The sequence below is a fragment of the Lissotriton vulgaris genome, chromosome 8 (genome assembly GCF_964263255.1).
Source record: "Lissotriton vulgaris chromosome 8, aLisVul1.2, whole genome shotgun sequence".
Taxonomy (NCBI): Eukaryota; Metazoa; Chordata; class Amphibia; order Caudata; family Salamandridae; genus Lissotriton; species Lissotriton vulgaris.
Window position 1 is genome coordinate 1,191,912,948 of NC_141696.1, and position 26,500 is coordinate 1,191,939,447.

The 26,500-nt window shown below is 47.2% G+C and overlaps 1 protein-coding gene across 2 annotated transcripts in view; it reads left to right on the forward strand.

Annotated features, from left to right (window-relative positions):
- Positions 1 to 26,500, forward strand: part of PROSER1 (proline and serine rich 1) — a 216,685-nt gene that overhangs the window by 16,422 nt on the left and 173,763 nt on the right. For both annotated transcript variants that reach the window (XM_086935064.1, XM_086935065.1), the window contains exon 2: positions 16,863 to 16,928. In XM_086935064.1, the coding sequence (XP_086791190.1) occupies positions 16,863 to 16,928 (66 nt within the window). The remainder of the gene's footprint in view (positions 1 to 16,862; positions 16,929 to 26,500) is intronic.

A 26,500-nucleotide genomic window follows, 5' to 3' on the forward strand; every position in this document is an offset into this window, starting at 1 on the left:
TGCAGGCTGGTATGGGTATATAGATGAATATGGGAAGTGTTGTTGCAAGATGGGGGTGAGAACAGATAAAATGGGATGTAATGGTACTCTAGAATACATTTTAATCAGCGAGTTCACTAATCTTAATTAAAAACGATAGTGGCGCACTGCCAATGTAATGTTCAGGAGTGGCTCAAGTCTCGAGATCAACATGTTTCTTGCCGGGGCTCTCACATGATCAAAGGGCAATTCACTAGGACCAAAGAAGTGAAATAAACTATCTGCACAATGGTTGGTCGTCTAAGTTCTTTTCCAGGTTAAACCGAACACACAAATAACCCCACCGTGAGGTACCTGGTTGTTATGGACTGACAGAAGCATATTGTTCATTTCAGTAGGCATATTTACAAAAACAGGTTAAAAAGTCCTCCAAGAAAGCGACATGCAGAAATGAACTATAATACTACTGTTAGTAAAAAGTGAAAAACGCAGTGACAAGCAAGAAGCACGTTGTAAATGAGTGACACATCTCAGGGCAGAGGTAGGCAAGCTGGCAGAGCAACCACTGTGGTAGCAGAAAAAGTATGTCACTCACCCAGCTTGGGTGTATCACCTGCAGCATCGAATACTGGTGGAGGTACCACTAAGAATTACCTAGAGTTCTGGCGTGCAGCACATGAAATGGAAAATTATGCCAAAGTTAAGGTCAAGTGTTGAAGTGCAAGTTGAACACTAAAGTAGGGAAGCTCCCCTGTAGTAAAACAATCAAGAAGTACTCATGCTTACGTTGCTGCTAGTACGCTGGTCTACCTACCCTCGCTCTACTAGATCGGAACAGTGAGACGGGGGACTGGAGTACCCGGTTAAATACCCGCGGTCGGACTGAGAAGCGTGGGAAGCGAAAGCGGGGCAAATGGCTTCCCCGGAAAGGCGTGGTTTACATCAAAATGTTGTGTCATAGCAAGAGGAGTTGCCATGGGTGCCATGTTGGTACATGAAGAAGTAAAATTAAAACACCCTAATTGGGTTCTGTACTTTGGTGTAGACTCCGTGGAGTATAATATTTGGATCAAGCGGGCAATGACCATTAATATATGGTAAACCGTGGGAATACACAAGTTTGCAATGTTAGTGTCGGGTTGTGTTGACGCGTGATAAAGCAAGAATCTGTGATGGTGCCATATTGGAGCAGGAGAATTCAAGGTAACCCTGAAGAGTGGGTTCTGTGCTGGGCATTTACCGGGAACGCAGTACATAATACAGGGGGCAATGACCATTATTATGTTCTACAATGAAAATTTAAGTCATGGCACCTGCTTTGTGCTGGGCCCTTCACTGGGAGTTGTGTAAGGGGCCTTCCAGGGATGAATTGGATGCCTGAAAGGACTGTGACACTGTGCACCCAGATGGTATGGGGTATCTCCACTTATGGCACTTGATGGAGTGGAACATACAGGGGGTTCACTGGTTATTCCATTAAGGAATGGGTGCTGATGCCCAAGAGAGGGGTTTATCTGTTATGTTCACTCCAAGGGACTTCCTCATTTAAACCCTGCTTATCAGTGAAAAGTCGGCAAGTCCAGTTTTTGTCTCTTCTGAAGAGGGCATTCTTACTCATTTGAGGATGTGCCTCGATTACTGTCCATCGCAAGTTATCTGGTGTGTGTCTCTACTGATCAAAGTGAGTGCAGATTTGGATATTCATTGAATTGGTAATTTTTATTGGCTGCTTCAATAAGCTGCCAATTCTCTTGATGCCGAAGACAACCTCACCCCATTTAGTTTGGTAAGTTTGTGCAGAGTGGAACATGAAATTTAACTTCAAACAGTGTGAGCCATGTTAAATTATCAGAAATTCAGTGTTTTCTATTACCTAGTGCGGTAGTTCTTAACCATTTGATTTGTGTGGACCCCCCACTTAATCATTACTGGAACACAGGACCCCCACTGAATCAATATTCACAAATATATTTAAAAAAAAGTACATTTTAATTGGAAGGCTGGAACATTTCTAAATTCAATTGAGGCCACTCATCGTCCATACTATATTCTGTTTGAAGCACTTGTATTGCTCCCACAAATCAATCAGAGGATACTATCATAATTTTTAGCCTCGTATTTCAATTCCTTCACATTTACAAAATGTTTAAAACTTTTCAGTTTTATAGTTTACTGTTTTATTTATATACGCTTCATTAATCTGATAATATCATTTAATATTCATAGCAGTGGTGGACATCCTGAGTGGGGTTCGTGAACCCCCGGACCAGAGGTTAAGAACCTCTGGTCTATTATGTAAGCAGAAAACATGGTGTAAATTAATTTTGATCAGTTTTTGGCCCGGTGCAATTTTTTTGTAATATCAATAGACGTTTCCAACTAAGACCTAAGAGAGTTTATATGACAATAGAAATTTGCCTACCCTACGAGAAGGTAAGTTTCAATTCTATTAAGGACGCGGAGGCGAGGATTATGCTCACTTCTCTCTTCGCTTTATTAACAAATTCCAGCACAGCAGCTCATCACAACTGTAACCACAACTACAATTCCCATAACCAGGGAAAAGAAGAAACAACATTTCTTTGAGTCCTTTAACAATGTCCATAGCACATCAGGCTATCACCGCCTATGTCGTCACTTCCTGCCCGACCTCTTTCTTTGCTGGAGGCTCTCTCTCCCATTCAACCGGACTGCTTCTGATTCTCATTTCCTGAAAGAGAGTACAACAGTCACCTGTATGTCTTACAACGCCAGACAAGCGTGACAAATATATTCCTAAACTTGAAAAGATCTTAACATGGGCATTAGACAACAATCCCAATCTTGGACATACAATCAATGGCATCTTAACCACCCAAAATCTAAACAGATTACTTACGATCATATGGGGTGGGAACAGCAAACCACGTGCTTGCAGGGAGGGATAATCCTCGCCTCCGCGTCCTTAATAGAATTGAAACTTACCTTTTCGTAGGCTAGGCAAATTTCTATTTTATGTCAGGACCGGAGGCGAGGATTATGCTCCTTTAAAGCTTATCGATAACCACTTGAGCCACATTCAGCAGCAGTTTGAAATAAAACCTCTTAAACGTAGAGTCCGAAGACCAGTTCGCCGCTCTCATGAGGTACTCCAACCGCACTCCCAAGCTAAAGGCTTTTGAGGCCATCGCTCCTATAGCTGAATGTGCACCAAAAGCCCTCGTGTTAATACCTGCTTCCTGCATGATCCAGCACACCCACCGGGCAATGGTGAGAGAGGACACTGCTCTGAATGGCTTTTTGAGGGCTATAAGGAGTTGTCGTTCACCCTGGGGCGAACTTCCTCCGTGGCTTCCTCATATGCCTTTAGACATTGTACCACACAAAGTTTGGGCGTATCCGCAAAAGCAGGGTAGGAGATCGTGCGCGTATGAGACTTGGTCCGTGCACTCACCGTAAAAGTAACTCCCTCAGGAGAAAAAACTCTTTCAGTGATATCGAACGCCCCACATATGACACTCTCCTACAGGACACCAAACATAACAACATTGCCAATTTCGCCGACAATTCCTTCCTAGACAGGAACCGGTTGGGCTGCCAAGACAGCAAAAGATTCAACACTTGATTCACATCCCACAACACTGAATACCATGGTTCCGGAGGGAGTGATAACCTGATCCCTCTGAGAAGTTTACAAACGAAGGGATGCTCCCCTAGGGGAGCTCCATCCACAGGTGCATGCCCTGCCGATATCGCCGAGCGAACTGAGTTTATCGACCTATAAGCAAGACCTTTCTGAGCCAGGACCGCCAGATAGTTCAGTACGTAAGGTAAGTCCGCGACCACGGGATTCACTTCCCGTCGCATACACCAACATACCCACCGTGTCCATGCTGATCTGTAGCACTTGGATGTGCTGTCTGCCCAAGCTCTAGACAGGAGGAGTTCAGCGTGGCTCGAAAGGCCCGGCAATCTCCAACGTTGCCTGTAATCCGCCACGCCATCAACAGGAGGCAACCCTCCTCCACCAGGCAGTGAGGCGTCCCCTCCGGACTCAACAGCAGGTGGAGAGTCGGGTGGAGTGGGATTGGAAAATCCCAGGAAAGTTCCAGTAGAACTGGAAACCAGACTTGCGACCTCCAACGCGGTGTTATCAGGACCACCGAGGCAGACTGCCTTCGAACCTGAGCCGCCACCCATGTTATCATTGAGAACGGTGGAAATGCATAACTGTTCTCCCGACTCCAGTCCTGGCTGAAAGCATCCACTGCCGCCGCTAGCGGATCCGGTCTCCAACTGAAGAACCAGGGTAACTGATGATCCAACCGACAGGCAAACAGGTCGACCGAGAAGGGTCCCCAGATGTCCTGCAGGCGCTGAAAGATCACTGGTCCAACTTCCAAATACTGGCGTCCCGCAGATAACTGGAGTGCCAATCCGCCACCGAATTGTCCCGTCCCGGGAGATACTCCGCCGTGACCGAGACCTGATTGGAGAGACAAAATTCCAAAAATTGCTTGGCCAGGTTCGCCAGAACTCTCGATCTCGTGCCGCCCAGGTGATTTATATACCTGACCGCCGACACATTGTCCATTTTCAGAAGGACCGAGGCTTGGACCCTGTCCTTGGTCCAACACTGAACCGCGAAGGAGCCTGCCAGGAGCTCCAGGCAATTGATGTTAAGTCGCTGCTCTTGCGGAGACCAACTTCCTCCTGTGGAAAACTGCCTACACCGTGCCCCCCAACTGCACCGACTTGCGTCCGACTCCTATCACCAAGTCGGGGCTGAACCGAAGATTGCTCTTCCGTTCCAAGCGTCCATGTGGGACAGCCACCACTCCAATTCTTCTTGTGCCTCGTCCGTAAGTGGTACCACCTGAGAATAAGTGAGGCCTTTCCGAAGGTGGTGTGCTTTTAAAAGCTGCAAGGCCCTGTAATGCAATGGCCCCGGAAATATTGCATGGATAGAGGCCGAGTAGAGGACCACCAAGCGAGCAATCTGCTGCAAGGAGGTCCTCCGCTTGGCTATGGTCTGGCGAATTTCGTGCCTGATCTTCGCCACCTTCCTGGAGGGCAGACAGAGATCGGCCGCCACGGAATCTATCTCGAAGCCCAAAAAGACAACTGTCTGGGTTGGCGACAGAACGGACTTCTGTTCGTTTATGATAAACCCCAGGCTCTAGAGCAAGTCCACCGCCATCCGCAGATGTGCCCGCAACTGCGTAGGACATTGAGCCATAATGAGGACGTCATCCAGGTACACTATCAGTCGGACCCCTCGGGCCCGCAAGTATTCGACCACCGGCATCAGAACCTTGGTGAAACACCAAGGGGCAGAGGAAAGGCCGAACGGAAGACAACAGAATTCGTAGGCTTGACCCTTCCAGAAAAACTGGAGAAACCGCCTGTGCGGAGGAAAAATCGGTACCACCAGGTACGCATCCTTCAAATCCAGTCTCACCATCCAATTGAGTGGCTAGAGGACATCCCGAAGCAGACGTATGCCTTCCATTTTGAAGTGTCTGTACACCAGCCACTCGTTGAACTCTCGCAAGTTGATGACGGGACATCGTCCCCCATCCCTCTTGTCCACAAGAAAGACATTGCTGAGGAACCCAGTAGGGTGCACCTCCGCCCGACACACCGCTCCCTTCCGGAGCTGACCAGACACTTCCTCGTCCACCAAAGCCGAGTCCGCCTCACAGAAAACTAGCAGACTGGGCCGGACTCTCTGCCGGGGCGTCCCGAGAAACTCTATGTGGAAACCTTGACCGTCTGAAGGACCCACACATCTCCGGTAAGGGCCTCCCAAGCGGGGAGGAACAGCGCCAGCCTGCCACCCACTTGCAACAGCGCCGCCGGCATAACACTTACCAGTGGTACTTCCATCTTGATTTCTGTAATTTCTTCATCCGCGGAATGTCTGCCCCCTCGTGGGGTAAAAGTTGGTTTAACGTTGGTCCGTCTGGTACTGGCCTCTTCCGGAGCCTTGCCCCCTTCCCTGGGGCTGTTGGTTCTGTCCACGGCCGGGCGGGCGGCTCCTACCCCGACCGGCCCCGCGGAAAATCCGAGGGGTAAAAACCCTCTTTATATTTGCTTGCGCCTTATCTAGGGAGGTGAATGTAGCCACTAATTTTCCTAGTTCCTTAATAACGGGTTCCCCAAATAGACCACCTTGAGCTGAAGCTCCTGCCTCAGAACAGGCCAGGTCACCCAACTTAGGATCCACCTTAATGAGAAGTGACCTGCGCCTCTCCGTGTTAAGCGCGCAGTTCGCATTCCCCATGAAACAGCGCGCTGCGCCCAGGCTGACAAGATCTCAGGGTCAATGAGGGCCCCGGAGCCACAGGCCTCCTCCGCCATGTCCAGGATCTTGGTCATGGGCCCAATGGCATCCAGCAGCTTGTCCTGGCATGCCCGCCAGGACCGATCAATCCCCGTCTTCGGGTCTCTGATAAACTTGGCTAAGAATGTCGCCATTTTCCCTTCAATCTCCGGCGTCATAGACACCTTACCCGCCAAATTGGGGCGCGGGCACTCCGCCCTCAACCTACTCCTCGCCTCGTTTTCTAACGGCTTCCTAAGGCGGGACCCCACGTACAGCGCCGCCTTCTCGGCGGGGACCCACTCCGCCGACCTGGGATGCACTATGTCGTCTGGGTCCAGCATGTCTAAAATGCCCGACTTGGTGGGTCAGTAGACCCTGAAGGTCTCCATGATCTCGAGGACCCCGCCTCGTCCTCAGAGTCATCCGGGGTATCTCCGTGCTGGGATGGGGGAGAGACTGGAGGGGGAGCCTCCGATGCTGGGACAGGGGCCTGAGGCACCACAATGGGGGCGGTATGCTCCAGGAATGCCTGTTTAAGGCGCTCGAAAGCACCAGAGTCTACTCCTTCAACACACTTCTTCTTGGGAGGTGGAGGTTCCTCACCCTCTGCCGGCCGAACCGGTTCCGCAGGGGACGGTTCTACCACCTTAGGGGTCACCTTAGCACACAATTGGTCAATTCTATCTGCCAGGCGCTGTTCCATTGCGTCATGAGCTCCGAAACAGCTTGATAAATGGAGTCATCCACCTTATGATAAAACCCCTCATCCCATTGCAGGTAGGCGTGGGAGTCTTCCTCCTCATAATAACCCTGCTCATCAGTGCCCTCCATGATTAACACTCTCACTGCCACCTGTCCGGGTAACCCCAGAACCAACACCCCAACTGAGGCGAGTCTTTAATAGCTGAGGAGCTCTCAGGCAACTTTGGGCTGCGCAAGGCAGGATTCCGACGGGGCTGTCAACCCCTGGAACACCCAAACTTCCCACAACTGTACAGGGGAACTCCGCTGCCTGCCCAGGTGTCCTCATGGCAATTACTGTGGGACTGTGGGCCACAACAGAAAATACCTACCCGGAGCGCCGGGCGTGCGCGGGAGCAACCCAAGGTGCAGCGCACCACTACCGACCCGCAGAGCGGGCGTGAGGAGGCAAGGGAATAAGAAATACAGACCCAGTACTAAGCTGGGGGATTTGCAGGCAGAAACACCACAAGCTGGGTGCGGACTGAAACGGGGACCGGAGCGTGTCTGGCAAACTGACCGCCGACGCGATCCGGGAACCGCGTCGCCCCCCCCCCCCCCTGCGCCCTCTGCAGGGCCTGATGTGCTATGGACAGTGTTAAAGGACTCAAAAAATGTTGTTTCTTCTTTTCCCTGGTTATGGGAAATGTAGTTGTGGTTACAGTTGTGATGAGCTGCTGTGCTGAAATTTGTTAATAAAGTGACAGAGAGAAGTGAGCATAATCCTCACCTCCGGTCCTGACATAGAATTTATCTGATGTTTAAAAAGTTATCTTGTAGGATTGTTTACTTTGTTTAGATCAGTCTTATTTTTTGTTGTTGCTGTATTTATTAGCAGCTAGCAACAGACTACCAATCTGCGACATTCCATACTGCAGGACACCTGCATAGTGAACACATTTACTAAGTAAGCACTTATTACACAGAACAAGAGAGTGGGCCATATCAATCAAATTTATGAAATATGCCTTCTATTTCGTAAACTGATATTCGTACATTTTAACTATGTATGTTTTGGGCATTGGCCACAAGGCAGCAGATCTTCTACAATGTCTTTGTCTAGTGAATAGCATTTTGTGGGTCCCTCGTGGTTCCCTCGGCAGACGAAGAGTGTCCTGGTAGTTTGGGAGGGGTCGAGTTTCGGCGGAGGAGAAATGGGCCTGGATTTTACCGGCATCAGTTCCTACAATGCAGATAGTTGCCTATTACAGTACACTAGGTCGGTAAGCCAAGTTAGGGTCATTGGGGCTTACGACCTGCCCCAATGGATCGCTACTCTTTGGTCATGAGGTGCATAATGGTGACTGATCTGCACAAATTCTGCGGCACGTCTCTGACATAGCCGTGCAGCCCAATGATAGTGGGAAAAGATATTTGCGCGCCAGTAATGTCTCCTAGTATATGAAAACCTCAGACCAAAAAGGCAGCAACCCTAGGGCAATACAAGGCTAAGTGCATGAAATCGGCGTGGGATGCTTGACATCGTTGACCATGGGATATATGAACATTCAGCAACATGATCAACTTAGTTTGGGAGGTTGTAGTGTAAACGTATTCTAGCACAGTGAGCGTCTGCGGAGGAGCGGGAAAAGTGAGGTGGATCGCAGGGCAGGTGACCTGTTGCTGGAAAAACAATAGGGTATCAAGTAGTGCAGGGGCAGATATGGCAGTCGCCGTGGGGGGGCAGTAGGAAGTGACCATCAGGGTATAGATCTGCAAAAGAATGAGAACCCAATCTACTTGCTCGTCCCATCGCGCCTCTATCTTGTAATGGCAGTAATAAGGGATGGTTAGCTGTAGGAACGAACGGGGCATACAATGGTGAGGCATCGGCTTGTTTTTGAGTCCAATCCATGCCCAGCGGACACATTCTATGGTGTCAGTTGCAGGCCAAGGTGGTAAGTTGCAGGCCAAGGTGGTTTGTAGGGGAGGAATATAGCTGTGGTAAGCAGACAAGGAGACGTTTTGTCTAGTTCAATTGCCACATATGGCTGAAAGGGAGTAAGTAGGATGGACCCAGTAGTATAGGTATTGGGCTTGGGCACATAGTGAATATAGTTGCATGTCTGGGGCTCCCATCCTCCCCTGCGATTGTGGCAGCGTGAGGAATTCATAAGTAGCTCAGGGTTGTCGACCAGCCCATATCAAGTAAATCAGGTTGAACCATAAGCGTTTAAAGAAGCTAACAGTAAGGAGGACTGGAATATTTATGAACAAGTAAAGGAATTTAGGTAACGTGATCCTCTTAGCCAGGACGATGCGGCCCGCCAGGGATAGAGGCAATCTGGTCCAAGCCGGGATCCGATCTTCCAGCCAGTCAATGGCCTGTCCATAGTTGGCTCGCCACAACTCCTTGGGATCCCTGTTAATCCAAATTTCCAAGTATTTAGGCGGGCCTGTGGCCCATGTCCGTGAATATTCTCTGGCGAAGGGTATGGTGCTGTCTGTCAAGGGAAAAAGGATTGATTTGGCCTAGTTCACCTGTATGCCAGAGTAGCCGCCAAATCTCACTACTTTGCATATTAGTGGAGCTAGATTGGACTTGGGGTCAGTCATGTAAAGGGTAATATACTCTGCATAAAGCGATATTATAAGGCAGCGGGATGAGAAATCTAAGCCCCGGTCTGCGTGGTGTTGGCGAAAGCATGTAGCGAGAGGCTCCATAGCAATTGCAAACAACAGGGGTGAAAGTGGGCACCCCTGCCTTGTGCCGCGTGTGATGGGAAAGGCTTAGAAATGAGACCATTAAGTTGCACCTGAGCGACAGGGAGGGTATATAGGGTTGGATTTGTGCAAGAAATCTGGTGCCTAGTCCCAACCTCTGTAGCAGTGGGAAAAGGAACAACCACTCCAACGAATCAAACACCTTCGTGGCGTCCAGTAGGGCCGGCGCGGCTGAGACTTGTAGGTTTAGGTAATGCATTACTGCGAAAAGGTTATGGGGCGTCGATCTCCCTGGAATAAAACCAGATTGAGCAGGTCGCACCATCACGGGTAATAATACTAGGAGTCTGTTCGCCAACACTTTAGCAAACATCTTATTATCAGTGTTGATAAGGTATAGAGAGCGATGGGAGTCGCAAAGGTCTGCTTGTTTATCTGGTTTAAGAAGTGTAGTTATGACAGCTTCTCTCAGGGATGGCAGGAGAGAACCTGTATTTAGAGTGCCTTGATATAAATCGAGAAGTTTGCAGGCTAGGATCTCAGAGTATTCTTTGTAGAAACCTGTGGTTAGCCCATTGAGGCCGGGAGTTTTGTCTACTGGTAGTCCTGAGATTACTTGAGTTATTTCTTCTATGGTGATGGGGGATGTTAGACCTGGCACCTTTTAGAATATTTTCCCCTGTCTTTTTGCTTTTCGACCTCCCGGTTTCAACTCTGTTGTAGCTAGTTTTCGGTCTCTGCGCACTTTCTCACTGCTGTTCAGTGTTAAAGTGCAAGTGCTCCTATTGTAAATTGTATTATGGATTGGTGTTTCCATGATTGGCATATTTGATTTACTGGTAAGTCCCTAGTAAAGTGCACTGAGAGTGCTAGGGCCTGTAAATCACATTCTGCTAGTGGGCTTTCAGCACTGAATGAGCAGCCCTTCAGAGTGTTCTCCGAGCTGCCCCTGCAGTGTCTGCGTGCAATTGTTACTGCCATGTTGACTTGGCAAGTACACCCACTTGTCAAGCCCTAACCTTCCCTTTTATTACATGTGAGTCACCCCTAAGGTAGGCCTACGGTACCCGTGTGGGCAGGGTGCAAGGTATTTGAAATGTAGGACATGTGGTATGTGTGACATGTCCTGATAGTGAATTACTGCCAATTTTGTTTTTCACTATTGCAAGGCTACCTGTTCACATATCATAGAATGGGTAGTGTGTTTATAACATCTTATAAACATAACTTCCCAGTACCGTATACTCAGCTTTTCACCATTGAAAGGCTGTCTGTCCCAAAGGATAAAATTGGAAGTACTGGGTACCATTTTACAAGTAGATCTTCCCAGTGGGACAATATGGAGAAATGGAGTTTAGTATGCCTGAACTCAGAATGTAGAAATGCATCTTTTAGTAAAGATGAATTTTATGTTCCATGTTTGAAAATGCCACTTTTACAAATTAGGTATTTTCTTGCTTAGCTTGCTGTATGCCTCTACTGGGTTGTGGATTGACAGTCTGGCTTGGAGTGACAAGGGCTGGGGATGTGCATTCTCTTCAAACAGCCACTGGGTGGGTCGAGGTGCGTCCTGCCTTTCCTGGATAAGTCAGGGCTGAGCTGAATAGACCTGGGCTGCACTCAGAGTCGTCGGAGGAGATTTTCTTGCACATGAATAGGCCTGGTCTGCCTTGGACAATGCTGTCTCCACTTCCTGCCAGGAAGCTGGGCCAGAGAGGACCAAACTGGTTTAGACTGAGCACAGAAACTCTCTGCCAAGAGAACAAAGAGAAACAGAGTATAAATATTGGGGCCCAGACCTCAGAACATTAGAACTCGCATGGATCAAGGAACCTGCCAAGAAGAAAAGCTGGGAGAACTGCCAGGAGGCGTCCGCCTCTTTGCTGTGTTGTTGCTTTGCAGGCTTGACCTGCAGTTGCTGCTGCTGCCTTGGACAGTGAAAGAGCTGGACTGAACTTTCTTCACTTGTTGCTAAGTATCTCGAAGGGCTTGAAATATAGTTTGCCTCCTGTTCACGAAGTCCCAGGACAGCAAAGACTTCACTTATCTCTGGGTAACACCTCTGTAACCATGAGTTTCAGTTGCCACAGAGGGAGAAAGCAGCCAACACCTCCACCGACACTGCTGCTGGCTCTGTGTTCTGAAGGCACTGCAGAAGGAACCGCCGCACTTCGCACTGTAACAATGGTCTCACCGATGACAGCCACAACCGAGCCACTGCTTGCACTGTGACCTGTGGACACCGCACGCTCTTCACTCCGCTTCCCTGGTGTCCCCAATGACGACGATGCATGCTGATCTCGACAACAGTGACTGTACTGTGGTTTGGGGCACTGCTCGTAAGTCACACGACGCACCGCCCCATCCCACAACCTAGCCTGTGCCAACCGACGCCACCGCCCATCAACCGGCACTGCCGCTTGAACCATGACCTGTCCTCACAGCAAGCACCGCAGCCCTTGTCTCACCGATGCCGCTGGACGACCGTCACTGAGCTGCTGCCTGTAGCGCGACTTGAGGGCACCACACCTCTACACTTCACATTGTAACCGCGACAATTGGCGCAACTGGCCCGTACCGACACGGTCGGCCTGAACCGTTGAATTCTGTTTTCAGCGCCGTGGCAGCCCCGGACAGAGCTACTGGCTTTAAGGAACTACATTTTAAAGTCATTCTTGCAAAGTGCATATTTTGATTGCTGTATGTTGGTCTTTATCATTTTAGTCTTGTTTGCGTAGATAAATATTGGTTATTTTTCTAAAACTAGTCTGGTGTCCTTTTGTAGTGTTTTCACTGTGTTACTGTAGGTTATGTGCAACTACTTCACACTGCCTCTGAGATAAGCCTGACTGCTCGTGCCAAGCTACCAAGGGCATGAGTAGGGGTTATTTCAGTAGTGTATCCCCCTTATCCTGACAAGGGAGAAGGGTACCTACTTGGTAGGGTAAGAACCTGCCAACTAGACACCCCCATTTCTAACAGGGTAACCTACATTTTCTCGGTGGGCAGCAGACAGCCAAATCATTTGGACGATGTCCAGGTATGCCCGAAGATCTGTTGGTTCAGCCGCCCATGCAGCGGAATAGAGGCAGGCATGGAATGAGGACATGATATGTAGAAGGTCGGGGGAGGAGCAGTGCTGACCATCCGGAGTTCCGAGACAAAAGTAGAGGTGTGGGATTTTTGGATCAAACCAGCCAGAGTTCTACCCGGGCGGTCACCTTCTCCGTAGCATTGAACTTGGGTCTCCCTACCTGGGAAATGCATCTCACTAGTACCTCTACCTGGTACATTGATATATTTTCATGGATACTAGCCATCATGGCTGAGTATTTAGAGCAAAAAAGGTCAGTTTCTAGGGCCCTGATGTCTGCCTCTAATCGCATCCCGCGGATTGCCCCGAGGACACCATTTTGCTTTGCTATACAAATGCCCCAAATAACAGCTTCCCAGATGATAGAGGGGGAACTGACTGAGCCATTGTTTTCAAAATAATCTAGTATAGATGTGCGTATCTCTTCTCTAAAGGCTGTATCTCAAAGTGCACCTGATGGCAATCGCCACGTGAACGCACGGGGAGGTGTGTGGGAGATATATATGGAGTTAGTCGTACGTAGGCATGGTCGTTGAGTGTGTGGGGCAAATGTGAGCTGGAAGACATCCATTGGTGTGCATCTTTAGAGGTCAGCCAGAAATAAATTCTAGACCATGTGTTATGGTGGGAAGAGAGGCAGGTGCTTTTTCGTGCAGTACGGTGTGCATCGCGCCATGCATCAGTAACATTGTAAGGTATGAATATTGTGTGTAGTGTTTTGGCTGCTTTGGAATGGGGGTATCGAGAGCTAACCAGATCTGTCTAGTGAGTCATCTTCGGGGACATTGAAGTCACCGCACCAGAGTAGCATCCGGGGGCCAATGTTGGTTATTATTAATTGCCAGATCTTCGTGAAGAACCCAGGATCGTCCGGTCCATAGATTGCGGCCAAGGTCACGAGATGCCTGTGCAGCGTGCCTGCTAGTATGACCTATCTACAGTCCTTGTCGCTGAAACATAGAGATGTTTGCCGTGGCACAACCTTTTTGATTAAGATGGTAACCCCTCTAGCATTATTGGAGTAAGTCGAGGAGTATGTTGCTCCCCATCCTCATGGTGAGAGAAGCCCAGAGGGCAGGACTTTAGCTTGGTGAGTTTCTTGTATTAAACAAATGTCAATTTTATGTCGGATTAGATACGTATGTACGAGGCGGACCTTGCGGCTATCATTTAGTCCACGTACATTCCACGTGAGGCAAGTAACGCGAGGCTCCTTATCTATATCATAACCGTGAGAACCTGGGTATGTACCTATTCGGTTATGATGTGGTAGAGGCGGCCGCTCTGTGAGTGCCACGTGTCAACATGTGTCCTGGAATGGAATACGTACACATTGCTGTAGGCCAACAAGTTTCTAAACCCCGAAAACACCCCCCACCCGGAACCCCAACAAACCCATTCCAAGTCCCCCCAATACCCACACCAGCCCCCCAAATAGGTTGTGAAATCTCACCCCAGAACATCAGCAAATTGGAATTATCCCACAGGATTGTGGAAACACCGAGCTGGCAACCTGCAATGGAGGCTGAGTGGCAGAGCATAGGAATCCTTGGGGGGTACTCGTTGCCAGCAGCTTGAAAGGAACTTATACAAGGGGAGGCAGTCAGAACAGTTTTAAACACTAGTAGATAAACCACAAGGACAGAGATATGTGCATACAGACCGGAGCACCACTGTTGAGCCATGACCATGATAGCTGGGCATATGCGTATGAGGTGCATTGAGATATCAGTCATTATCACTGAGTTGCACCTCCGCAGAGGAATACTGTGAGTGCGTTGGGCACCAATTGTCTTTAACCTTCTTTTTGGCGTATTTCAGGGCGAGCTTAGCTTCGGTGAAGTATTTGAGACCTTGGATTTTGCTGGATATTGAAGAGCATATTGCACTTCTACTTGTTGAAGAGCTTTTTTGGCAGGAAGGAAGTCCGACGAGCAGCCTGCACCCCTACAGTGAAATCTGGGTAGAAAGATAGAATGTTGCCCTGGATCTGCCCTTTTTTTTGGGCCAGCCTATGAATCTTGTTGTGGTCTCTATAACTCAAGAGACTGGCTATATTAGGTAGGAGGGTGGCCCTAACCGGTGGTTTTGGATTGAGTGATCTGTGGGCTCTCAACAATGAAGACTGAGGATAGTTTAGCCCCAAAGATCTCCTTCAAAAGAGATTCAACATCGTCTTCCATATTCAACTTTGCCGTAGTTTCCTGCACTCCCACAATGCGAAGATTTTTGCGTCTCGAGCGAGCTTCGAGGTCCTCATTCTTGGCTTTGATGAGCTCCAGCACCCTGTCCAAGCGAAGGAGATGTTCCTTTGAGGTAGTTTGGATGCCATCAAGATCCGAGAAGTGAGTTTCTCATTGGTTGAGTCTTGTATCATGGGAGTCGACTCGTTTCTTTTCGTGACCTAGGCGAGATGTGAGTAAGTCGAGCTTGGAGTCTATTGTCCTCAGACTAGTTTTAGATGTCGAGGAGTATTTCTTTGATGTTCAGTTCTTGTTCAGCAAGATCATCTGGCTGCGCTGGGTCAGATTTGCGGTCAGAAGTTTTGCCGAGTGGTGCGTTTTCTTTGAAATGAGAGTTTGGGCTGCTTGCCATCATGTTTACCCATTGTGGTTCCATAGAGACAAGTGTGGTGAGAGTCTTACGTTAAAGAGTGGTGATTGCAGGTCCACAGGGTGCTGTGGATATGCAAGTTAGCCCTTTGTCGCAAAGTGCAATGCAGCCGAGCCTATAGTTATGATCTAGGCTTCAATCCAAGGCCCCCTACTCCTCTACCCCCCCCCCCCACTTGATCCGGTAGCTAGTCGCATGGGCGGGGCACGAGCGGGCCCAGATACCAGGTAGATGTGTGCAATTTTCGGGTGAGGGGGTGCTGAATTCAATTCACAGAAAAGCAAGTAGGGATTCATGTGTGGGCCAGGAACAAGGTGTCTATTATGCTAGCAGAAGCTCTCTTCTCCCCCCAGCAGCAGCGATCCAGTTGTCGATAGTAGCGCAGGGTCAAGGAGCTGCGCAAGGTGGGCCGTCCACCCAACCCTCTAGGCCGAGTCAGCCATAGTGGCAGCCATGTGCGGTGCACTTGTTGTAGGCAAGAGAGTCGGCGGCAGCAGGTGAGCGGGGGAACGATTCACATGTAGGCCCGTCCCGCAGCAGGCATCCTCACATCAAAAGGCCCGCAACGTAGCCCTCCATGAACCGGCTGGCCAGTTCAGGCGCCATAGGCGTGCACACCCAGGCCCAGTGCCGCGGCTCTCCCACACCCAGGACTATGCAGGACGTAGTCTTCAAGGTCCGATGGCCAAAGTTTCAGGCGCTGCTGCAGCGAGCCAAGCGGGCGGCGGCACAGCACATCAGTCAAGGCAGCGTTCAGCAGACCGCACCTGCCAATCTGGGATAATCCAGCCCCGCAAAGTCGCTGCACCATGCAAACACACTGCAGCCGCTGCTCTCTTCTCCTCACCAGATTACTTGGTAGGTGTCATCAGTGGTCCAGGTGGGTGCAACGTGGGATCCTCACAGTTGGCTGCAGTTGCAGCTCAAGGCCCTGTCCCGTATTAGCCAGCCTCTCAGGTTTCGCCGCGAGAGCCTCTCTGGCATCGGCAGAGTCACTGATAGGCCATGGACGTCGCCCGCCTCTTGATGCGATTGTGATGCGGCAAAAGGGGCGCCCTCAGATCTAAAAATGCTCTAGATGCTGGGTGATCAGGTTCCTAACACAACCCCGTAGCAGAGGAACAAACAGGGTTCCCAGGTGCACCAGGTTATTGTAGATAAATAGCTGGGCCAGCAGAGCTCGCTGACGGAGCGGACATCTTGCTGCGCGGCGAGACCACGCCACACGGTGAGCCATTGTATTTAATGGCCCAAAACTTTATCACTTTGTAACGTAGAATTTACTAAAAGAAGCATAAATTCAAGAATAAGTGGCTTTACTTTTTTAGTAAATCATTGCATGCACAAATGTATTAGATTTCCTATATTTAAAATATTTATGGCCTAGTTAAAAATGACTGCAGTTGTTTTTATGACTTTCATTGTCTTACTTAATATTTATTTTAAAATTTGTCTCTTTAACAGGCTGTTTTAACAGATTACAAATTGAAGGCAATTGAACATGTCCACGGGTATTTCTCCAGTGAACAGGTAATTTTTTTATTTTTGGACTACTGAGCGTTAGTGCCTCTCTAAGGCCATATGCATAACAGGATATTATACTTTTTTTTATAGCTTTTTAGTTCTGCCTTTTTGATATCAAGACGGAACTTCTCAAATTGCCGTCAGAGTCATTCTTGTTTTGTAATTTGTGGATCCTGTTCACCGAATCAGGCTCTGCTGACCTTTATTCCCGCCGATGCAGCATGGTGCCACAGGAAATCCTAAAGTATGCCAGACTGACTGTAAATGTGTGTAGTTCACTACTGACTTTCTTGTCGAACATACTCATGGAAAAACACGTTTGTAAATTCGACCACTTATGAGTCTTTGCAACCGTTTTTGCATGAACTTTCAACTGGTATTTCATGTATAAAGGACTGAAAAAAAGATGTGAAGTGACTGTGTTTCCAGGTAGGAAAGAGCTGTAGGTATTTGTCTTTCTGGGATTTTAGTAAAATGTTTTGTGTTTCTCTTCTTCCTTTTCAACACAGTTTTTGCTCGTGAACTTTTTAGAAAGGTGAAACTTGACCCCATTTCGAAATCAAAATGTCTCTTTTTCCATTTTGTAAAATTGGAAGGACTGTTGTGTTATAATTCTTAATTGAACTTAGCTGAGTTACATCATGGTACTCTGTGATTGTCACCTGGAAATCAATCCCATTAGTGTTTGTGCTTTACCCATTACCAAACAATCCCATAGGCCTTTTATTTAGATTAATTATCCTTAAAGAATAACTGAAAGTTTAACAACCAAGGAAACTGCTATTACACACTGCCAATTATGTCCATTTCTTCGTTGGCTATCATGTGTCAGATGTGTATGTAGGCAGTAGGTAGCTGTGGTACTAGAAGCAATTATCAAATCCTACTATTCTGTAATATATTTTGTAATGCTGCACATTGCGCATCCCAGTACTTGTCTTTACTGGTTTATGGTGCCACTCCAAACAGTTCAGTGCAGTTAGAAAGTCAAACTCGACATGAGAGGCAGTACCACCATATATTATGCTCAAATGGTCTAAACCGCTTTACCAGCAGTTCCATTGAACGCTTTTCAGTTCTGACATTTCTATTGGCATTCAGCGTGTGATCACTAGGATTATTAATTTCTAAATGCATCTTTTCTTTTAGTTCAAATACGTTTTTGATTTTGGTGATCCTTTTCCATTCCTTGCAGGATTCTTTCTAATGCTTAATAATCTTAGGAATGGTGATTTTGATCTTGCGTATATACTTGCATAAAAAGAATTCTTATAAAAATGTGAGCAAAAACTCCCAAACGTAAATACAAATTTTACGAATGAGAAATGATTAGTAGCGTAAAATGGTTAATGCCATTCCTTCCATGCAGTGCTCTTCCTGAAACTAGTTTGTAGTCTTCAGATGGCCTATGGTCGAATGTTAACAATACAAATCTGTTGTTGAATAGCAAAGTTTGCAAGACTAAAACAACTTATTTTTATACAGAGACATGATTTCCACTAAAATACGTGTCAGTATGTAAATATGCTTAAGTACTAATACTATAAACATAACGGTGAAGCCAATGAGCATACAGTGACAGCCTGTCGTTATAGAGAAGGTGGAAAATTGGCACACTTGGTGCACCAGCATTTTCTTATCTGGTGTAAGCCTATGGTTTTCTATAGAGACAGGGAATGGTAACGACGAGCTTGTATCACCAGTACTGGATTTCATAGTCCAGTATTTCACAGATGTGCAGAGTTGTTTTAAGTTATTGTGAAGCACTGAATGCCTCTGATTTCTTCAAAGTTAGAACAGCACCTCTGGTGAACTTAACGCCAATTTTCTGATCCAGTTCTCAGATTAAAACGTCTCTCAAACCTCATGAGAGTTCTCATGGACAGTGCTGGATCTGAACCCACAGACTGTCATGCACACACATGCTTTGTTTTACGTAAGATTCTCTTCCTTATTTCTATCAGTTTTTCTTCTTCAGAATTACATTTATATCTCATTGGAGGCCACTACATTTTCAAACAGGCAGAAAAACAGGTATTGTACTGCGCTCTGTTAGTCTGCGTGTCTCTTTTTGCCAAGTACAGTATGTCAAATGCAGCTGTGAGCCTTTTGCACAGTTGCACAAGAGACGTGCATAATAAAGGCCCTGAGTTTTAGCTATCTAATTAGAAATTAAGAGTGGCAACTCCAGTCAGTGTGTACCACAGCTGTGTACTGGGGCACTGCCTGAACTGGCAAGTGGCAAAAGTCTAGAAATACTTGTGGACGGTGCAGATCTGCAGAATAGCTGGCAGTGCCACTGGCCGCCTTCATGAGTTTCTCAAACTGTTCAGTTGAGAGTGGATTGAAGGAAGATGGGGACTTTTGTTGGACAGAGAGGGGATACTTGGGTGAAGGAGCATGTGTGAGTGGAGGATTCCAAGGACAGGATTCTTTGGTTCAATAGCTTGCGAAGCAAGATTCAAGGTAATTAGCTTTTTGGTATAGATATTTTTGTCCAGCCACTCCTTACTGAAAAGAAATACTGGATATGATATATTTATTATTAATATGTTGGCTCTTTCACTTTAAGGTGAGCTTGATTAGGCAGTATTCGGAAACGGACCTACCTAGTCACTTGCAACAAAGTGTTCACATATTAATACGTGAAAGTAATTTGACACATCACCCAGCACTTTCTGGCTCCTATCAGTTTAATCATTGCTAAATGTAAAGAATAAGTCCCAAACGTGATGTAGCAGCACGTTCTCCAGTTTTCCATTCAGATTTACTCTCTACAATAGTCCTTTGTTGAAATGTGCAGTATCACAGAAATGCTTGATCCATATGGAAGTAGAATACTTATCGCGAGGCCTAAACCACAAGTAAAGAGCCGGATTAATTTGCCCTTGTATGGAGCATATAAGGTATCTTTGAATTAAAATTGTGCAATCTTAAAAGTGTAGCAGAAACGTCCAGTTAATTAATTGCATTTCTATGCATTTTGGCTGTTTGCAGTGTTGGATTACTTTAAAATGCCTTGCTACTATTCTATTGATCTGAAATACACTAATGGCACTGAGCAGTAAAACGTGTATTAATAACCCTCCTGAAACACTCCTCTCTAATATGTAGGATACTAGGAATGCAGCCTTTTTGCTTTACTTATTCACATGATAACCAAATCTGCTTGCACATCCAGCAGACTAAACATTGCTCACCCTTTAAAAGAACCTTAACATCTTGAGAACCTTTTAATTGCATTTATTTAAATTTGCAACTCTCTCCAGCCCGCAGGAATCTACAGTTTGGTAAGTGTAGGAAAGTGCCACTTTTGGCCATGGTCACCCTCACTTTTTGCACACCAATAGTGATAATTTCAAATGGAAGTGACCTGGAAGCCTGCTAACCAGGCCCCAGTTCCAATGTTCTTTCCCTAAAACAAGGTAAAATATACAATTGTTATGCAATCGACATAAACTGAGCCACCCCTGTAAGTCCCTAGTAAATAGTACTAAGGGCTGCAGCACGTCTTATGCCAACTTAAGGGACCCCCACACAAATTGCATGCGGACTGCCATTGTAGGCTGCATGACCTGGTGCAAACCATGCTGAAAAAATTACATGACACACACCCCTGTGTGCCATGCCCAAGTCACTGCATATGATGTGTGTAAGTCACTCCTACAGCAGGCCTTACAGCGCTAGGGTAGGGAAATAAAATATCCCACGTGAAGACGTATTTGCATGAGTAGATGTTCCCCTGTGATGTCTAGTCTAGCCTAGTAGATATTGCAAGTGAACCAGGAAGCCATGTTAAGGCATGTACTGGACACTGGTTATTACGAGTTTACCAGCTACATAATGGCTTCACTGAAACGTATGGAATTTGGTGTCAAACACCTTGTCTTAATAAACCCTTTCTGATTGCAGTATTGGATTTATTATGACATGCATCCAGAGGGCACCTTAGAGGTTCCCCCTGAAACCTACTAGTCATCTAATGTGGTGGCTGACTAGCCTTGTCCAGCCTGCCTCCACAGACACGTTTCTGACCCCCAGCGGTGAGAGCTTGCGCTCTCAGGAGGTCAGGAACAGTGCCTGCTTTGGCAGGAGTTATTGTCACCTCATCAAAGCTGATGGCTAATGGATCTGTATATTAAGGCCAGAGGCTTCAATGCTTCTACCACATTTGATCTACAACCCCAGCTTCCTCCAGACCTGGAGAATCCCACCCCCTGCCCTGAGGCCCATTTGGCACCATGACTGGTGGGAAATTAGCCATGCAGTAGGCATTTTGCACACACAGGCCAGTCACACCCCTAAGGTGGGCTACCTGATGTGCTTCACGAAGGCAGGGTTCTACCATTTTGTTTTTGATGGAACTAGGAACTCTGTGACATGGCTATGCCCACTCATCAAGTGGTCATATAGGGGACGTAGCGACCCCAAGGATAAGTAGCCCACTGGCTTCTACCCTTCATTCCCCTTAACAACACTAAATCTAGTTTTTAGGAGAGCCACTGGCACCAAAAATCAAGAATCGCCTGACTCAAGAAGAACAAGGACACAGAAGAGCCAGAAGAACTGAGAAGCAGCAACTGACTTGGTGCCAACCCTGCCGGCCTGCCTGCTGTCCCCGACATTCGCGTCAAAGACGACTCATCCTTCAGCTGTTCAGCCTCCAAAAGCCTGGGAGGGCTTCCAGCATTTGCAAAACAGCCAGCATCTCATGTGGAGTAGCGGGGCTACTTCCTGAGATTCTACAGGCACCAAAACGCAAGTTCCGGTTTACCCCCTGCCTCACTGACGCAGCAGTCACCCAGGAAGAGATGTTCCATGCTTCCAGAGGTCAGCCTCTTCTCCCCAGCGAGTAACGAGTTGCTAGACTCTCCAGGAGCCCTCCAGCACCAATACCTGGAGTACCGGACCCCTTGCAGAAGCCAAGACTGATTGGTGGTCCAATCTGGACACCGACCCCATAGAGACCGGTCAGCCGACGAGGTATATAAGCACCACAGAAGCCATCATCCAGAGTGTCCCTACTGTCCTGTTGTGTCCCCATCTCCAGGTCATCAGCTGAAGCAAGTGCTTCTGACTGCCAAGACCCGCCGAATGAAAGCCCCACAGCCAGAGTACAGATTGACCAACTTTACATCCTGGCTCCAGAGACCCTAAAGACCAGAGGCCCCCTTTGGGCTAGAGCTGACTGCTCTCCCCAGTCTGCTCTTGCAGCTTCTATTTACAGGTACCGTTTCCCATTGACTTTAAGGGACTGCCCAACACATAAAAAGCCCCTCTGCACCTGGATGCCCCAGAGCCTACGGAGGTGACCTGTTGGTGCTGTCCTGGACCTTGGCCCCTGCTTATCCTAAGTCTTGAAGAACAGTCCTGTAAATTGTAGTCAAGTGGTCTTAAAAATTATTTACGAAGATCTTGGTGCCTAAACTAATATTTAAATCTGTTATTTTTGTAAATTGGTGTCGGAATTTTTATTGAGTGTATGTCCCATTGTTGACTGAATCTGTACAACAAATGCTCAACACTCTCCTTTGATTAGCCTAAGCTGCTCGACCACACTACCACAATATAGAGCACTTGGAATTTTTGAGGAAAGTACTGTAAACCAGTAACGTTTGCATGGACAGTGTATGTACTTCATTTTAGTGCACTATACAGAGCCAGTTTCCTACAGTAAGGGAAACTATGAGAAGAGTAAAAATACAGTTTGCTTGCTTTCCTTTTTTCAAAGGTATGTTGGCAGTAAGCATGAAATCATCTCATCGGTTTTAATAAAATGCATCAATGGAACACTGCAAGATTCCGGAGATCAAATGTATCGCCTAGACCCAGTTCTAGGGGACAATGTTTGGGATGCTTTCACTATGTGAAGGTACATTAATTGTTCTTTTTCGTGAATAGAAGTAAGTAACTATCATAGTCTTTATTTACTTGTTTTCTATTTAGGATACTATTAAAATAACCCTCCGCATCCATCAAAAGACAACAAAAGAAAGGCGTGAGGATCTAGGTGTATTATATGATATGGCTGGTTAGCCTTATCATGGAATACACTGGCAAAACCTTTATTGGGACCATTCAGGCTCATTTGTAAACCTTAAGCTCAACCCTGGGTAGCTGTGGCTTCGAACAGCAAGGCTTAAACAAGGGGAACTTAGTGTAAAGCATTTAACAGTACCACACCTCGAAATAAGAATGCACCTTTTTAAAGGTTTTATCACTTTTTAATGCAACCACCAACAAACATTGGTCAAGAAAAAGTTTGTAAACTTTTCAAAAGTTTGTGAAAGTTAGTACAACTACTCCGGCCCAGCTTGGGTGACCAAATCCAACAGTATGAAAGCCTGAATGGCCAATGGGGTAGATTTGGAACATTTCCAGTCCAGTTCCAAACTTTACAGTTCGACCGCCACAGATGTTAATGGAGTGGTCCTGATGCTGGGAATAGCGGATGGTTGCTGTGCCGTTGCCAGAGGTGCCTTTGTGGTGATTCCTCAGTCCACGGGTGATGTGGGGCGACTTTGGTCATAGAAGTCGGGGTCCCACTAAGTCCTCTTCGAGATGGTAGCAGGCCAGCTGCTGCTGGGCCACCGGTGTGCAGCGATTGGGGCGAAATCCTTTTGTAGGGCTAGAGTGCCTCTTGGGCAACCAATCCAACCTTCCAATTCTAATTTAGTCTCTAAGATACTCAAACCAGATCTAAAACTTGACCTCCACCCAACCAACCATTCCTACACATAAAACAATAACAGACACTGGACCTAACTCAAATACAATCCAACTACCCCAAAACCATACACCACAAATAAGGACGTACACATAGAAAGGACTAACCAACCACACTTAACTCCAAGCTAAAAATAATAAACAATACAGAATGAAATCAATGAAACCTTCATATGTCATACTGAAGTGCTCTTATGTAACACCAGTCTCAGCCTGACTGAGATTGGCTAATTATAATATGACATAGCCAATTCAACATACACTTTACAAGGGGTGTGAACACTGCCACTGAGGTCTGGTTAGCAGGTCTCGGTGCACTCTCCGAGTTAGGAAACCAGCAGCATCCATCCAAAACTTGGGGGTGAACATGCAAAAAAGAGGCCTTTCCTCAGAAAATCTTTTGTAAGTGCAGATTTAAATGGAATGTTGTTTTCACACTTTGCGGTTTTAGCATTTTTACCTATTCTGGTGTAGAAGTTGGGGCTCTACTGCTATTCAGCCCTAGACCAGATCACCAGCACAGCTATGGAAAGGGGCTTATGAAAGCCCCTCTCTTTCATAAGATCAGAAATCCGCTATTCTTCTGGAATTCTCTTGTCTGCTCTCCGTTTTCACACCAAGCTAATTGCACCTCAGTACTCTAACCCGACAGATTACAGGATGACTCCTTTCAACTTCTCTGACTAACTGAGCCTGGACCCGCCTCTTTCTCTTCAGGTGGCCTGATATAATGGTTCCAACTCGCACAGCAACACTCAGTGGTTTAAGACTTTTTTTACATAATACCTCTCATTCTCTTTCATTAGACCCAGACACTTGTTTGTGGCATTAGGGAATGTTGGCATCTGAACTGAGTCATCATTGTCTGTGCTTGGCTCTCTGCGAGTATTCTTTCTCTCTTCTAAGAAACTCTAGGTTGGCTACTTCTAGGCCTTTGATAGGGCATAGAAGGGCACAACCACCACTTATTGTGAGTAATTTCATGGATATAATGTCTAGTTAAAAAAGAGCTATTCAAACAAATGATGGACAGATTGCTGAATACATCATACATTCACCCCCAGTCAAGAGATCTGGGTTAAATCCATTGTTCTTTTGCTCACCATGCTGTGAGAAGTTGGCCTGGTATATGCTGTCCACTAATTAAAGTGGGCACCTTGCACCAGTCCAAACGACCCTTATTGATGATTAGGTCAAAGACAACTTTTAAAGAACGCTATCCTAGTAGTAGCTGTGGAGAGCAGCCTTCAGGCTGAGTCTCGAAGGAATGTAAAGCAGTTTGTTTTATCAGTCTATAACCTCCTGAATGACCAAATGAAAGGAGAACCACACAAGGAATATATAAAATATATGTATTTATTACTAAACACTCTCTACTAACCCCTTTATGGGGTTAGAGGACAAAGCACACAATAGTAAATCACTAGAACGGCAGTAAATAGCACAATACACAGTGGGCTCCAGGGGGATACCAAACCATATACTAAGAAAGTGGTATAACAACCACAACTTGACTAGACACAGTGCCTAGAGCACGTAGAATTGCTGGGATCCCAAGGAACCCCCCAAGGTAGTGACACAGGGGACCCACGGGGGAAGCGTGCAGTGTGAGAACACAGCAGCGAGCACCGTACAACTCTATGGGAAAGTCACATTGCAATTTTAAAGTTTAAGGACACTTAGGAGAGGACTTTGAGCAAACCCTTTCAAACTTAGAAGGTTCTAAGGCCAATACCCATGTGAGCACCTGAGTACTCGTGTTACCTAACCCAGGGAAGCCAGATGCATAGGTGTCAAATGGTGGTAGGAATTTTCGTCGTTTTCAATGGCATGATGCTGCAAAGTGCTGCTGCCGTGAAGAGGAAAAGTGTCCGGTGTGATCCAAGCCTGAAGAACCTGGAAGTAGAGGGGACAGAGTCTGGGTCACTTCATGGTGACCAGGGGCTCGGTAGACGAATACCTACCAATGTCGTGTGCTTCAGGTGAGAAGAGGTGAAGCTGACTCTGCAGGAGACGTTGAGGACGACCAAAGTCTGCAGGCGAGATGTTCCACAAAAGATGTCAAGTGCTTGTGGGGAGGGGGTCAGTGTCTGGTCAGTGTCTGGATTGAAAACCAACTAGCCCACGGAACATTCGTGGAGTGTAGGCCGGTAATCTTCGGTGGAAACACTGCTCGGGGTCAGGACTACAAGTAGCCCAAAGCATAGCTTCAGGGGTCGCCGGAAAGCATATACTTCTGCAAATAGACACGGTGCCGAGGGGTTCGGGTTGCTTGGTCCCCACGAGGAATACGGGTCTCAGGTTTGCTGCTGTGTTGCAAAAGTCTTCGGAGTCCTCAGGGGCTTCGGAGATGCAAACCGGTCTGATGCGTCTTTGGTGCCTGCTTAGCAGGGGAGTAACTCCTTTACTCCAATGGAGATTCTTCAGTCATCTAACGCAGTGTAGATCCTGGAAGTACTTGGTTTCTGTAGCAGAGTTTCGTCCAGGTAAATCTAAAGTCTTGTAGTCAGGGGTTCCTACTTTATACCCAAGGAAGGGGTGGGACAAACTCTGGTGACCCACCTATGGGAGGGCCAGGACAGAGGGCTGGTTACACCCATGTCCTTTGTCCAGTTTCGCACCAGAGCAGGAGCAAATGGCTCCTACAACCAATTTGAGCTGGACTAGGTGCCGCTCACTTTGCTCCCTTTTGCACGGAATCTTAATCGAGGAAAGCTGTTTACTGCCCACTGAGGGATTCACCGACCACAGGGGCTCATCTGTCAGGTCGCGCTGCTGGTGGGAGCAGTTCCACATTCGGCGGTTACTCTGCATGCTCCCAGCGTGCGCTTGACCGAGGACAAAAACTACCG